At 38.5% G+C, this 15481-nt stretch overlaps 1 protein-coding gene across 1 annotated transcript; it reads right to left on the bottom strand.

Annotated features, from left to right (window-relative positions):
• Positions 1 to 519: 519 nt before the first annotated feature.
• PARL (presenilin associated rhomboid like) lies at positions 520 to 15480 on the bottom strand (the record flags this gene model as incomplete). The annotated part of the gene is made up of 9 exons (XM_009284334.1): positions 520 to 899; positions 5032 to 5129; positions 7031 to 7132; positions 8386 to 8456; positions 8939 to 9088; positions 10483 to 10578; positions 12337 to 12385; positions 15013 to 15153; positions 15424 to 15480. Coding segments are annotated over 9 exons (882 nt in total), but the record flags the coding sequence as incomplete, so codon positions are not given.
• Position 15481: the final 1 nt, after the last annotated feature.

Here is a 15481-nt window from a genome sequence, read left to right as displayed (position 1 = left end):
TTTAAAAGATTAATACAGTGAAAGAATATAGAAAGCAGCATAACTCATGGTAAAATATCCAAACCCACAGTGTAGGTCATTCTTCCACTGCATGTAATTATGAAAAAGATACTGTAGTAAATTCTAACAAGATGTGACAGCATCTTGGAAGCAGTTAGAAATGAAAAACGTAAGTTGAATAAGCCACAGCTGATAAATAAAGCTGGACCGTTAACCAGTATGTAAGTGTTGGCAAACAATCCAGTATTGCTTCATGTATTTCAAGTTTAAGATCAAAAGAGACCATTGGCTTATCTCATCCAGTCTTTTCAACAATAAAGACCACCTGCCACATTGGACTCAACATAAGGCTAATCTGCCTAAAGCGTGCCTTCTAGGAAAGCACCTAGTGTTGTTTGGCAGACATTAGGGGGATTCCTGATCCATTAACTTCCTCAGTTTTAAAAATGTTTATCTTCCTAAGTATTAACCAGTTGCACCCCATTTTGAAGCTTTTTGGACAGAGTTTTTGGTCACTTCATTGGAAAGCTTTTTTTTTTCCTCCTTTAAAAAACATAATGCAGACTGTTACCTCAGAGAGCAATAGGATAAAAACCTTTATTGTTCCACCTTTGTCAGAGTTCACTTTCTATTGATAGGCATTTTTGTAACTGTGGTTTACATTAGAAACTTCAGCTCCTTAGAGGCTTAATGTGGAGTAGTAAAAAACCTTCAAAACCAATTAAATCCCATGTCTTCAAGTAATATACCACTTGGGCACAAGGAATCTCTAGGATTAGTATCAATTAGATCTTCCACCTCCTCCTTTTCCTGTGTTCTTTGTCCTCATTTCATGCCAAGCTTTCACCAGTGGTTCTCTGTTCTTCCATATGAGCTCATGGCCGTAAGTCACGTACCACCTGAGAAAGAAAATACTAGTTAAAACTAACTGCAACTTTTCTCTTTATCTGAGGAGCAGGCTGATCACTAAAATCAAGTAACTTAAATGCTCAGTATAGGAGACAAGATAAACCGAGGCAGAAAGAACAACATTCTTGGAAAGTGGCAGTGGCAGGTAAGCTACTTGTTCTCTTGACTCCTAATGGTTAACTTCTTTGTGTTCTTGCTTGTCTCGGCCCTGAGAATGAATGGTTTTCATGCCTTTAATTCCATGCTCTCATGATTTCTACTTTAAAAAGATGCAAAAAACTATTTCCGTTTAAGAGTGTTAAAACAGTACTGTTGCTTGTGCTAATCCTTAATGACAACACCAAGCAGAAATATTTTTCTCATATGTAAATACAACTGCCTCATAATGAACAGCCACATTCCATTCAAAGTGAATTTTCTTCTATAAACATCTAAATGAAGATTTACTCTATCGAAGTGTTCTAGCTTAATTTATGTTCAGAGAGAACTATATATGCCGACATATGAATAAACGTAAGTGATTCAGCAAGGGAGGTTATGGTGGAGAGGGGAGGTGGGAGGGGAAGCAACCACATGGAAATAAGTTGAAGGTTCTCCCACAAGCCTAACTTCACACCTGCGTCCTGAATAACAAAAGTGCTTTTATATGAGCCATCAGCCATCGCTAGGTAAATTGGCCATTCCTTTAAATCATATAGCCACTTTCCAAAGCGGATAATTGTGAGGCAATACATAGGAAATACTTTGTCCATTCAGCATACGTCCTAAATAGAGGCCCTGTTTTAGGATGAAATGACCAAAAGGATCACAGAGTAGAACATATAGGTAGAACATATGTAGGTGAAGAAGGCAAGGTACTTGTCAACTCAAGACAATTTTTACTGCAGCTGCTATCCTATTTTAATAATATGTGAATCTGCATTATAGTGAACAAGCTGATCTGCTGCATCACAGCAGAAAGTAGTTACAAATCAGCAAGGCTACATCAAATGCACTTGTGACGCCAGAGAAGGGGAGGAGAGGAGACTGCAGCACAGAACTTACTGACACCAAAGCCAAGAAAGAGCAAACAAAGGCAAACCAGTTCGTAGACCAAAATAAAAGTGTCCTCCACCTGCTCTTTGTCTGGCCTAATCTCAGGTAGGCTTTTCAAATGCCTACAAACTTACTGACACCAAAGCCAAGAAAGAGCAAACAAAGGCAAACCAGTTCGTAGACCAAAATAAAAGTGTCCTCCACCTGCTCTTTGTCTGGCCTAATCTCAGGTAGGCTTTTCAAATGCCTACATAAAATGTTTAAAAATGCTCTTAGCAATACACTGCAATCGGGTAGAAGGGGAAAACTCATTAGGTTAATGTAGTTCAAACATGGAACAATGCAGAACTGTTTCCTGCAAACTGATTTCTAGTAGTTCTTCCCAATTAGGAAGGCTCCACACAAAGACAACACAGCAACACTGACAAACAGCAGTAGAGGCTGCTCAAAGGAATCTGGCCTGAGCTTATACTAATTCTGTAGCTCTCTCTAAATTGCCAATTAGAGGAAAAACACTGAGACAAAAAAATTTTCTTAGCTGTTTAATTCTGAAGTTATTTTAATTTGTCCATGCTGTGTTTTGTGAGAATCTTTTCTGCCTTGTGTCTCTCTTCAATGTGCTGGGGAGAGCAGGACAGAGACAGCCAGCCCAGGTTACAGTGACAGGACAATCTGACATCTAATCTATCATTCTCAATTTCTTTCAGTTCTAAGCATCTGTTAACAGTATTTTCCACACAATTTTATAGCACTACAAGGATAACAGTGAGTTGTCTTCAATGCTACTTAAGACAACTTTCCAGAAAACCCCCACACTTCAGAGATAAGAGGAAGTAAAGAGGAAAAAATATAGGATGAATTTAAATATGAAACAAACAGAAGTTAGTAAATACAAACTTACATTCCAAAGAGAGCTCCTCCAAGATGTGCAGCATGGTCAAAAAGTCTCCAGCCTAGAGCAAGCCCTGCAGTGTCAAATGCAATTATGGCTTTTAAAGCCTGGAAAGGAACAGAACATGGAATGGACAGGATCAGTCACAGCATATAATGGCATATATATTTATCATATAATGATAAAAGAAGTTTCATATTCTGGCACAGAGCAAAAATTTGGGATCAAAAAAAATCCCATAAATTTTGTATCTAAGCAATCACTGTTAAGAAAAAAAAATGTTTTAAAACAACAGACTCGGTTCTTAGCTGTACTGTGCTGTCAAAATACAGACATGAGCAGCTACAGAATAGTGCAGGGTAGGAATGTGTCCTTTTCAAACACTCAGTCTCTTCCCATCTTCATTTCTAAAGCTCCACATATATTCCAAACTCAGGTCAGAAAATTAAAAAAAGGAAATTACTTGGAAGAGTACATGCTATAAAAGACACCACAAAATACATAATTGCAACATTCTCATTCACTAATTCTGACATAGCTTAGATTTATGTGCGTCTGTCCTCCCAAACACAACCCTCTAGTGGATGGAACATGTGGGGCAGCATCCCTGTCATCTTATCTGATATAAATTGATCATCACACTCTCCTAAATGACGCATCTGTTGGAAGGTAGAAAAATCAGGATGATAGCGAACACCTCCAAGGCCAGAAACAGCATGAGCAATCATATGTAAATACAACTGCCTCATAATGAACAGCCACATTCCATTCAAAGTGAATTTTCTTCTATAAACATCTAAATGAAGATTTACTCTATCGAAGTGTTCTAGCTTAATTTATGTTCAGAGAGAACTATATATGCCGACATATGAATAAACGTAAGTGATTCAGCAAGGGAGGTTATGGTGGAGAGGGGAGGTGGGAGGGGAAGCAACCACATGGAAATAAGTTGAAGGTTCTCCCACAAGCCTAACTTCACACCTGCGTCCTGAATAACAAAAGTGCTTTTATATGAGCCATCAGCCATCGCTAGGTAAATTGGCCATTCCTTTAAATCATATAGCCACTTTCCAAAGCGGATAATTGTGAGGCAATACATAGGAAATACTTTGTCCATTCAGCATACGTCCTAAATAGAGGCCCTGTTTTAGGATGAAATGACCAAAAGGATCACAGAGTAGAACATATAGGTAGAACATATGTAGGTGAAGAAGGCAAGGTACTTGTCAACTCAAGACAATTTTTACTGCAGCTGCTATCCTATTTTAATAATATGTGAATCTGCATTATAGTGAACAAGCTGATCTGCTGCATCACAGCAGAAAGTAGTTACAAATCAGCAAGGCTACATCAAATGCACTTGTGACGCCAGAGAAGGGGAGGAGAGGAGACTGCAGCACAGAACTTACTGACACCAAAGCCAAGAAAGAGCAAACAAAGGCAAACCAGTTCGTAGACCAAAATAAAAGTGTCCTCCACCTGCTCTTTGTCTGGCCTAATCTCAGGTAGGCTTTTCAAATGCCTACATAAAATGTTTAAAAATGCTCTTAGCAATAAGTGTGCAAATAAAGACAACACTGCAATCGGGTAGAAGGGGAAAAACTCATTAGGTAATGTAGTTCAAACATGGAACAATGCAGAACTGTTTCCTGCAAACTGATTTCTAGTAGTTCTTCCCAATTAGGAAGGCTCCACACAAAGACAACACAGCAACACTGACAAACAGCAGTAGAGGCTGCTCAAAGGAATCTGGCCTGAGCTTATACTAATTCTGTAGCTCTCTCTAAATTGCCAATTAGAGGAAAAACACTGAGACAAAAAAATTTTCTTAGCTGTTTAATTCTGAAGTTATTTTAATTTGTCCATGCTGTGTTTTGTGAGAATCTTTTCTGCCTTGTGTCTCTCTTCAATGTGCTGGGGAGAGCAGGACAGAGACAGCCAGCCCAGGTTACAGTGACAGGACAATCTGACATCTAATCTATCATTCTCAATTTCTTTCAGTTCTAAGCATCTGTTAACAGTATTTTCCACACAATTTTATAGCACTACAAGGATAACAGTGAGTTGTCTTCAATGCTACTTAAGACAACTTTCCAGAAAACCCCCACACTTCAGAGATAAGAGGAAGTAAAGAGGAAAAAATATAGGATGAATTTAAATATGAAACAAACAGAAGTTAGTAAATACAAACTTACATTCCAAAGAGAGCTCCTCCAAGATGTGCAGCATGGTCAAAAAGTCTCCAGCCTAGAGCAAGCCCTGCAGTGTCAAATGCAATTATGGCTTTTAAAGCCTGGAAAGGAACAGAACATGGAATGGACAGGATCAGTCACAGCATATAATGGCCACTGGACAGGATCAGTCACAGCATATAATGGCATATATATTTATCATATAATGATAAAAGAAGTTTCATATTCTGGCACAGAGCAAAAATTTGGGATCAAAAAAAATCCCATAAATTTTGTATCTAAGCAATCACTGTTAAGAAAAAAAAATGTTTTAAAACAACAGACTCGGTTCTTAGCTGTACTGTGCTGTCAAAATACAGACATGAGCAGCTACAGAATAGTGCAGGGTAGGAATGTGTCCTTTTCAAACACTCAGTCTCTTCCCATCTTCATTTCTAAAGCTCCACATATATTCCAAACTCAGGTCAGAAAATTAAAAAAAGGAAATTACTTGGAAGAGTACATGCTATAAAAGACACCACAAAATACATAATTGCAACATTCTCATTCACTAATTCTGACATAGCTTAGATTTATGTGCGTCTGTCCTCCCAAACACAACCCTCTAGTGGATGGAACATGTGGGGCAGCATCCCTGTCATCTTATCTGATATAAATTGATCATCACACTCTCCTAAATGACGCATCTGTTGGAAGGTAGAAAAATCAGGATGATAGCGAACACCTCCAAGGCCAGAAACAGCATGAGCAACGGTATACCATCCTCAGGAGACACAAACCACAATAACCGTCATTATGCAAAATTTTACTAAATGCCTCATTCCAAAAAGACCAACAGATTTAATGTTAGGATGAAATGTTACTTTAACTAGTATTTCTTTCCTTAAGCATATGTGTTAGAACAGCAGCTATATTGCTACGTTGGCTTGTTTATTTTAAAAGCTGATTACAGTATATGTAAGGTAGGCTAAAGGAGTAGATGAAGTTTAGAAATACAATTACACAGTAGGGCTAAAATTATTCCTATGTTTATACTGCAATAGCCAATGTTGCTTTTGTTTTACTGTTGCAATGAGTACTTCTTCATGGCAATGCCCTCTGTGGCTCTGCCAATATTTCTACCCTGGCCATCTTTTTTAGGAAACATGCAGTTAAAGGGTAGCATGCAAAAAAACAGGTTCACTCAAGCAGAAGTGCAAGAAAAACATGAAGGCTACATCTAAGAACACTTGTTCAAATCCGTAAGCTTCACTTATAAAAATATTAAATCTCATGATGTTGAAATGACAAAGCTTAACTGCTTTAAGTAAAACAACTTTAAGTAGTGGACCAAAAATTATTAACTTATTAAAAGTAAGTCAAGATATACATGAGAAGCTTTTCTTAAATGGGGTAGTGGATGTGCTTAAAAGAACTTAACGAAACAAAAAAGGAGTGCTGGTACTACACATGAAGAAAAGCCTCAGTAGTTTTATTTCTAATCCCAACAGTGTTCTTGAAAGTATCAAAAGATGATATCCAAATGAGGAGGCAGGTATTTCTCCAGGGCTGGAATGTTATTTCCCTTGAGAAGTGAAATTCTGTTTTTCCCATCTTGGTAAGTTTTTCTTCAAAAAGAGTGTATCAGTATTAGAGTAGTCTGTAACAAGTGCTGCTATAAAAAATATCACCCACCAGAAAGAACAGGATGTGTATGCACGTTTCCTCAGACAGGTGAACCCGAGTCCCTCCTAACTTCTTTCACCTCTTAGTATCAGATTTGAAATAGACCCATGGAGGATGGAATTTAAGATAATTCTAAATTCACTGCACACTTGTGCAATGATTGTGCTAGGCTGCAACAATTCAGAATCGGCCTCCAGGACTTCCATGACCTGTATTGTCTTTCAAAATAAATGTAACAGCTTGGAAACACAAGTTAAGAGGACGCATGCTCAGATACTAGAGAGGTATGGGAAAATGTTTTAAGAGTAGGAGTTCTTTGAAGTTCAAAGGCACTTACGTTTCCTGCTGTAAATGTGAACATTGGAAGAAATATGATGGCTAGTTTTGCTTCTGGCATCTTTGTACATACGGCTGCAAGGACAGTCATTATAGCTCCTGACTGTAAATACATTAAAATATGTGAAAGTAAGCTGAGTTGTTACATAAGGGAAGATATATTTTTATATATTATTATATATTTAAAGAAACCTGTTTTCCTTCTGGCTTTTATTTTCAAATGCAACTCTGTGGTAAACCTCAAAGTACAAAGCACCACAGCAAAGTTCAGAATAAAAATAAAACAAGACACCATTATTTAATTTCAATATCTGAAATTATAAATACCAGTCTAACGTATATTAATCAAACACAGACATCTTGGATGAAGGGAATCATTCTGAAGCTTGTACCAAAACAAGGAAAATAACAGATGGACAGGGACAAGAAATCTTTTGTCGATGAAACAAGCAATTCCCTGGTCTGTACTAAATTGACCATGGGCTTTTGTATCCGTGAAATATCTCAATGGAAAGGCTGTGAATACAGTAAACTAATGCAACGTGTGACAATTTCAGTAAGTTCAGCTCAGTAAGACTAATGGAAAGTAACTTGCTCCGGATATAGTTTATTCACAAGATAAAGGGACAATACATAGACAGCACTACCAAAAATTCTAACTTAGGGACTGCTCAACAGATTTTTTCATTCCAATTGAGAAATAAGAATCTGACTTTTGGCTTTTATTAAAATTATTTAGTAAAGTAAGTTCAGAAGCCTTTAAAACTTGGCAAATAGCTAAGTTATAGCCTCAAACTTATAGCAAGTTAAGTGTTTTAAAACGTTCTACTACTAAAAATACTTGTAAAGAACAGACAACCACAACACCTCCTCAGCCTGCCTCGTAACTTTCATACTGTGAGACTTTTGCAGGAGTGCTGCCCTTTCTGCACAGCATACCCTACAACTTCCACTAGTATCACACGCTGATTTTGTTTGTCCGATTACATTATCTCTTTCTAAAATACTCTATTTTCAATTAGAGAAGACTGATACACAATTATGCAATAACATTTATGAAGTAAGTTGTAGAACTGAACTATCTGCTCAGTGACAAGAGGTCCTGCTGTTAAGTACTCATTTACAAGCCGTTAGCATGAAGTGGCATTAGTTCTGGGCTGCCACTACAAGAGTTAACATATTTGAAGAATTTTTCTTACACAGGAATCAGTGCCTGATTATTTGGTTTTGGTAAACTTTCCTAGTTTCCACTATCCCAAATATATTCTTGGCTTTTAAGCAGGTTAAAGAATACAGCAGGCTTTGAAAATGGCGTCAGAGATCATTGTAAGGTCTCTCATATTCTGAGATACTTACAGCTCCGAGGGATGGTTCAAACCTTCCAGTGGCCATTTTAGCAACGTAACTGACAAAAGTGGAGATAACCCCTAGAAAGGAAAAATTACTATTGGAAACAATGCCAGCAATGCAGACAAGCAACAGAAAGTACGTTATCTGTACCTCTTCCTAAAGAAGCTACTGTAGGTGGTGTGGTTCGGTTTTTTCGTTTGGGTTATTTTTTGGGGGGGGCGAGGGGCAGGGGGGGACGGTGTTTGTTTTAACTTGAATTAACTGTCATCTCTTCCCATGAAAATCCCATAACGCTGTATTAACAGCTATTGTGTTTTGGTGGCTAAGCATGACTTAAAACCAGATACTTGTATTGTCATGATATTTTGAAGCCAAATATCCTAAACCCATCAAATTCTGTATGACAGCAAATAAGTACTGCAGTTAGTATAGAGCAATGTGTGGGATTGAACGATGGCCATCTGTCATCATACATCTATTAACCATGTACACGCTTTACTTGCATGAATATATATTTATATTTTTTAAGTGTTGTAAATATATATATATTTAACATTACCAGCAGAAAGATACACTGCAATGAACTGCTCACATCCCAGAAGAGAGACAATGCTGCTGGAAAAACTCCATAAAACATACATATTTGCTGCCATGTGGAATAGAGAGAAGTGACTAAATGTAGAGAGCAGCATGGGAGAACACAGGGCTCCTACAAAAGAGAAAAACAATGGGGAAAAAAAAAAGTCAGTGTTTTAATTTGCTTCAACTTACATGTCATGCAGACTAGAAATTTATCAAGACATACTATAGGCTAATTGTGCTTATAATTCTCAAATACAAGCTATGTAATAAACCCAGAAACGTAACAAATTTCAAATTCCATGCAATACCTTTTGAAAGGTAGAACATATACCCCAGAGATATGCAAGCTGTACAAACAGCTACTTTAGAAAGTCTTAATTATCTACTGGGGAATGTTTCATATAAAACATTTATCTTATGATACGTCTCCTACGCTTTGGAAAGGAAAAAAGAGATTTTATTTATATATGTATATGGTGAAAGATTTTTAATATATTATATGAGCATCTATATAAAATTATTTTGCTACAGACGTGGACTCATAAAGAAAAACTTGTTTTCAAAAAGCTACTAGCTCTCCTCACTGAAACAGCAGCCTTGAAAATGCAAAAAAGCCAATTAGCAGGTTTAAAGGTCAACATTATTTAAAACAGGAGTGTTTGGGGTGACTGACGCTCAGATCTGGGTAATAGCTATCTTTAGCTTTGGAGCGTGTGTGGGGAATTGGTTGAGTTTCCACTTTTTCAGCAGAAATTAAGAGGACAGCAGAAAGTGCTCTCCTAACGCACGTTTGCCTCATCCTTTTAATTCTTTTCTCTACTGTAGAAATGAAAACTAATTGTTCTGACATTAAATACTAGTAACTTGCTTTCCTATGTTAACCTCTTCAAAATGTTTCACACAGAGCGAAAGCCAAGTCTTTTTGTGTTTTGGTTTTTTTTTTTAATGTGACCCAAAGCACAGCTTTGAAACAAGGACTCCGTACATAACATACAGACTAATGCTTGTCTATTGACGAAAGCGCCCGTACATGTGACTGATGACTGTTCTAGCCGCATCCCACAGAACATTAAAGGAAGAAAAAAAAAAATCACATTTGAGACTAGTTTTTGAATGGCATTACATAGTATGATTTACTTTCTTCTTTCCCAAAGACTGGCATGATTAGTATTCTGTCCAGGAAAGCAGTGATACCACTTAGAGAAGTGCCTCTTCACCTTTACAAAGGCAGGAGCTGCATCCCACTGAATGCAGTAAAAGGCCAGATAGCAGGCAACAGTTTTGACATTACAATATTTAGAAAAGCACCAGTGAGGTTTTTTTCTTAATCCATTACTTCTAACTTTTTTCCCCTAGAAGCGTTTTCTGTCTAGACAAAATGATGTATTTGGGCATGACTGAGATTGCTTGTGGGTGATGGAGGTGCAAGTAAGCTATGTGCCATCTGAAGCTTTTGCAGAACAATCAGAGATTCTATTACATCCCAATGTAGAGAAGTCCCCCAAATTACCGTTCACTTACTGGAGGATGGATCTGAGGTGAAATATGTAAACATAATCCGTCGCATACCAGGCAGCCTCCATAAACAGAATACAAAGACATTTGCAGCTATAATACCTATTAAGAGGAAAAAACAGTACAAAAGAAAATTACGAATGTAACACGCCATAATGCTTAACAAGCATTCAAAAGTAAGCTTACAAGAAACATACTTTTTCTTCACTATTTCATTAAAATCGGTATCCACTTCTATAGAGTTTAGAAAAAGCAAAGAAAAATACTGAAAGCTATATTTATATAGTAGAAGCCTTTCAGAAATATGACATTTAATTGCAACTGTTTTAATGCACGATGTAATGAATGAATGCATGCAACAATCCAGAAAATCTGTACTTAAGACATTCAAGCTATGGTTTCAAACTTCTATTCCACTGTAGAACCAATGAAACAAGAGCCAGCTTGAGGTCTCACTTCTTGCCTCTCTAGCTGCTTATTCCCAAATGCCACCGATCTGCTGCACAGTTGCATTTAACTGCGCATGGAGGCTAGGGGAAGCATACAGATGTGCAGTACACATCCCTTTCATTTTCTGGGGAGGTTTGGTTTTGAGGTAGTTGTAAAGATACTGTTTAGAGATTGAGTATAAAAAGTTGAGTTGGCATTACTAAGGCATAGTTACCTTTCGGAGATAGCAAACGCACAGCTTTTTACTTCACAGTTTATTGCAGTCTTATTTCAGTTTAAGTAAGAATGTAAATAATTAGAAACATAGTGATGCAAAGTTATTGTTTCTTGTTTAAACTGCCTTTTCTATTTCTATCCAAGCATTTACTTATAACAGCTAGAAACATTAAAGGGGAAAATAATTGTGCTTCCTTTATGGAATGGTAAATGTCACATAATTAGTCTCTATTTGAAGTTTGCAACAAAATGTAAGAACTGTGAAAAACTATGACACAAACCCCAGAACCAAAATTTTAATAGATCTCTTCTTTTGGCACTCTATCCTACTCCACCATGCTCTTTTATTAGAGGAAGTATTTTCCCTGCATGCTACACCAAGATGTTACAGAACTCTCAGCAATTTCAGTACAGTAAGCCCAACCTTGTTAGGGCAATCAGCGTTAAGTATCTGAATGGCTCAGGGTCTACCAGCTAGAATTTATATTGCTTGTTAGATTAACTCAATGTTGAGGGATGCTCTAGGGACTATAGAACATGAATCTTCACCCCCACTCCCCTCCCACCCCAGTACAGTATTTCTATCTGTATTGTGACTTGGCTTGCATGTTGAAGAGCAATTCATAGCGTTGTACAAAACTTGACAGGACTTGTTAGCATGTAGAATATATAAGAGCAGATATGGCTTAACTACTTTATTTAGATTTTAATCAAGTTCTTATCAATTTCTCTCCACACGTTACATTTATCTTGGAGGTTTCAAGTGATGTTAGGCTAACCAATCAAAACTATATCATTACCAAGGGAAAGCTCACAAGATAGCTGCTTCTTGTTTGCAACACTATGTATGTAAAATAGCAAAAAATTATCAGGGAGTTTTATTTCCACATATCAGTGGAATATATACTCATATTCCTTCTAAAAGCATTTGCTGTTTTTCACAGTTCCTGAGAAAAATTCTAGCTATCTTCCACACTCTCTCACGCACATGCATAGGAATTTTTTCAATACATACAAAAAATAGTTTGTGAGAAGGAAGTGTAGCAGAAATAGTGTATGTGCAGGTGTAACTTTACACATGCTTTGTGCCTAACAACCTAAACGTGGTATGAAAGCCATCTGTTTTAACATACTGTACCTGTTTGCCATATTTCTCTTCCTGTGAATGTCTAATACTTGTAAGCTAACACAAACCTGTCACAGTCCGCTGACCCTCAGTCAGGTTATTCCACCAGCTGTTAACCTGGAACGGAATTGCTGTACATCAGTGCCACTGTAGAGTATTTGCAATTTCAGAAACAGTCACACAAGGTTCTGCCTTTTTAAGAATGGAAAGCATTTGTTTGAAATCTGTTAAGTAAATCGGTTTCAAAAACTTTTATTTCTGATTGGTTCAGCTTTTCAAGTTGGCATTTCCTTACTCAAGAATAGTTATCTACCCTCCTTTTCATAAAATACCCCAACATAGATGAAGAGTTTCTTCAAAAATAATGGGGTTATATCCTTTTACACAACTCCATGGGTTTATCTCTGCTTGTACTAAACAAGGATCTAGCCCACAATGCTTACTTTAGCAGATTGGCCAAAGTTAGCATAAACCCTGCCTTGACTAAGCCTCACCCTAATGCTGTCTAACATCACACCACCCACCTTTGAGAGATTCCACTTTTGTGCCAGGGTCACTTTTGCAGAGGTGGCTCACAAGATGTGGAATCCATTCCCCCTTGCGTCCAGCTCACCCAGCCCTCCTCCAAGTTTAAAACCCCTGAAAAAGTTTATTTTGAGCGCAGTCAGCCCACAGACAAATTCCACCCCCCTTTCCCTTCCTCAGCTTTCAGAATCATTTTGGACAAATATTTTATTGATAGCTCAATAACCTTCCAACCATATTGTCCCCATCAATGTCATAAAAATTATCTGTAGGTTGGAGGTGGGGGGGAAATAATGCCGTATGAAACAAATCATTCACTATTTGATATCAAAGTAACAACTTCATTGCATTTTTTTAATTCTCTCACACAGGATACAGATACCGGTATTTCCTACAAAGTTCTCCAGTATAAGAACACTAAACAAACTTGATTTTTCTAAAATACAAGAACTAGATGCCCTCAGAAGCTATTGGGGGATCCTGAACTTTTAAAAATAGAAATTACCAGTTAAGATGGGGATTGGGAGTTTAAGCCTATTAACAACAGGGCAGTTTTGTTTTATTTTTTGGATAGCTAATCACCGGATCTTACCCTTCAGGTTTTGAAGGAAAACAAAAGTATAAAACCAAAATTATTTAAAATATTAAGTGGCAATCATAATCTCACCTGCAGTTCATATACACTGAGCAAGAAAGCATGCTGTACTGGGCCTGGCTAGGGTGGAGTTAATTTTCTTTATAGCAGCTCGTACGTAACTGCTGTGTTTTAGATTTTTGACCAAAATAGTACTATCAGTACTATATATATATATATATCAATCAGTATATATCAGTACAGAACACACTAATGTTCTAGTTTTTGCTGAACAGTGTTTGCACAGCATCAAGACCTTGCACATCATCCGCCCCTGCAGTGAATAGACTGGGGGTGCGCAATAGGCTGTGAGGGGACACAACTGGGCAGATGACCCAAACTAACCAAAGAGATATTCCCGACCATATAATGTCATGCTCAGCAATAAAAGGGAAAAGAGGGGATTTTAGGAGGTTTAGCCATCTTTTGCTCATGAACTGGCTGGGCATTGGTCTACCCACAGGAGATGGTGAGTGATTGCCTTTGCATCACTTGTTTTGTTTTTTTTCTCTCTTCTCCCACTTATCCTTCACTTACTAAATGTTTTTTTGGTTGTTTTATCTTTACCCCCAAGTTTTCTTGCTTTTATTCTTCCTTTCCTCTTCCCCCATCCCACTGGGGGTTTGTGGGGGAAGTGAGCGAGCTGCTGTGTGGTGCTCAGCTGCCCACCAAGGTTAACCCACAACACATGCCCATTTTGAAAGTACCACCACAGTGCACACAATACACATTACAAAAACAGCTCCTCTGTGTCCTACCCAGGACCCTGTGCCTTCTCCACTCCACACTCAGCCCTACTTCCCTTGGACAAGCAGACCTGAAAGAGTAATCAAGCCTGGTCTATCACAAGCCACAGTAGTAACCTTGAAACAAACGTAAAACATACATGCATGTTTAGTTTAGTTTTAAATACGCTTAACTGAAAACAAAATGACTGACACTTTCGGGATGTCAACTAAATTTATAACAAGTCTTGCAGTACTTACATCGTTCTTACTGCCCAAACTCCAAAATATTTGCATGGAAATGTAAGCTCTCAAAGAAAAAAAGCCCTCTAAACCCTTGTACTTGTGAAGTACAGGTTGAAAATACGAATGCATTTCAGAAGCCAGAGCATTAAAAAATTTTATGCTTAAGGTTCAGAATTTAAGCTAGCTCTGTCCTCTTTCAGAGTTCACGTTCACTTTTGAGAACACTTAGACATAGCAAGAACAGAATTTTTTTTTTTACAGTGAAAAAGTAAAAGGTACCTAGTTTAGATACACAAACTACTACTACTGACCTCTCTTCCCTGCATTTCAGGGTGAAGATGGTATTTTTCTCCAGTATAGCTTTTGCAGTGATATTGTGAGTTACAGTTTTCTAGAACTAATTCTATCAGTTTTTCTTGTAAGGAAATATGTCTACTGTAATTTGCTGAGAACCTATTATTTCTCCAAGTTAAAAATCAGGATAAACTAGACAAGTATCTGTTGTACAAATGGTGCTCACAGACGTGCCTACACCAGAGGAAAGACACGGTCACGTTTCACGCTTCCGCAGGGACCCACCCGTGTGTGAACAGGCCGGGCCTGGCTCCGTGTACCTGCTTTCTGAAGTCCCCCCTCTTCTGCGGCCGTATTTTATCCAACCAGTCTGCTCGAGCTTCCTCAAAATAGGTCTGGACCCGCGACTTGAGCGACTCATACTGCCAGATGGCGGCGGATCCGAAGGCAGAGCCTGTGAACTGGGCGATATCGGATAAAGTCACAATGAACGCACCGTCCCGAAGACAGTCCGTGTGTGGCTTCGGCTGAGGAAGCCAGGCTCGCCCTGGGCTTATGTTACACGCCATTCCCAGTTGCTTAGCCCGGAGCAATACTAGCACGTTAATGGGAACTAAGGCTCCGCTGACAGACGGGGGTCCCGCCACGGAGCCGCCCACTGGGGCTCCCTGCCGACCCCGCTCCCACCCCGGGCCGGACACGGCAACCCCCGGCCCGCAGGAACCACTTACCCCCACCGCGAAGAGGAGCGGCTTGACCAGGCGGCGCGGCGAGGGGCGGCTGGCGCGG

The sequence above is a fragment of the Aptenodytes forsteri genome, unplaced genomic scaffold (assembly GCF_000699145.1).
Source record: "Aptenodytes forsteri isolate BGI_AS27 unplaced genomic scaffold, ASM69914v1 Scaffold278, whole genome shotgun sequence".
NCBI lineage: Eukaryota > Metazoa > Chordata > Aves > Sphenisciformes > Spheniscidae > Aptenodytes > Aptenodytes forsteri.
The sequence above is the reverse complement of the archived record's forward strand: the minus strand, read 5'-3'. Positions and strand labels throughout refer to the sequence as shown.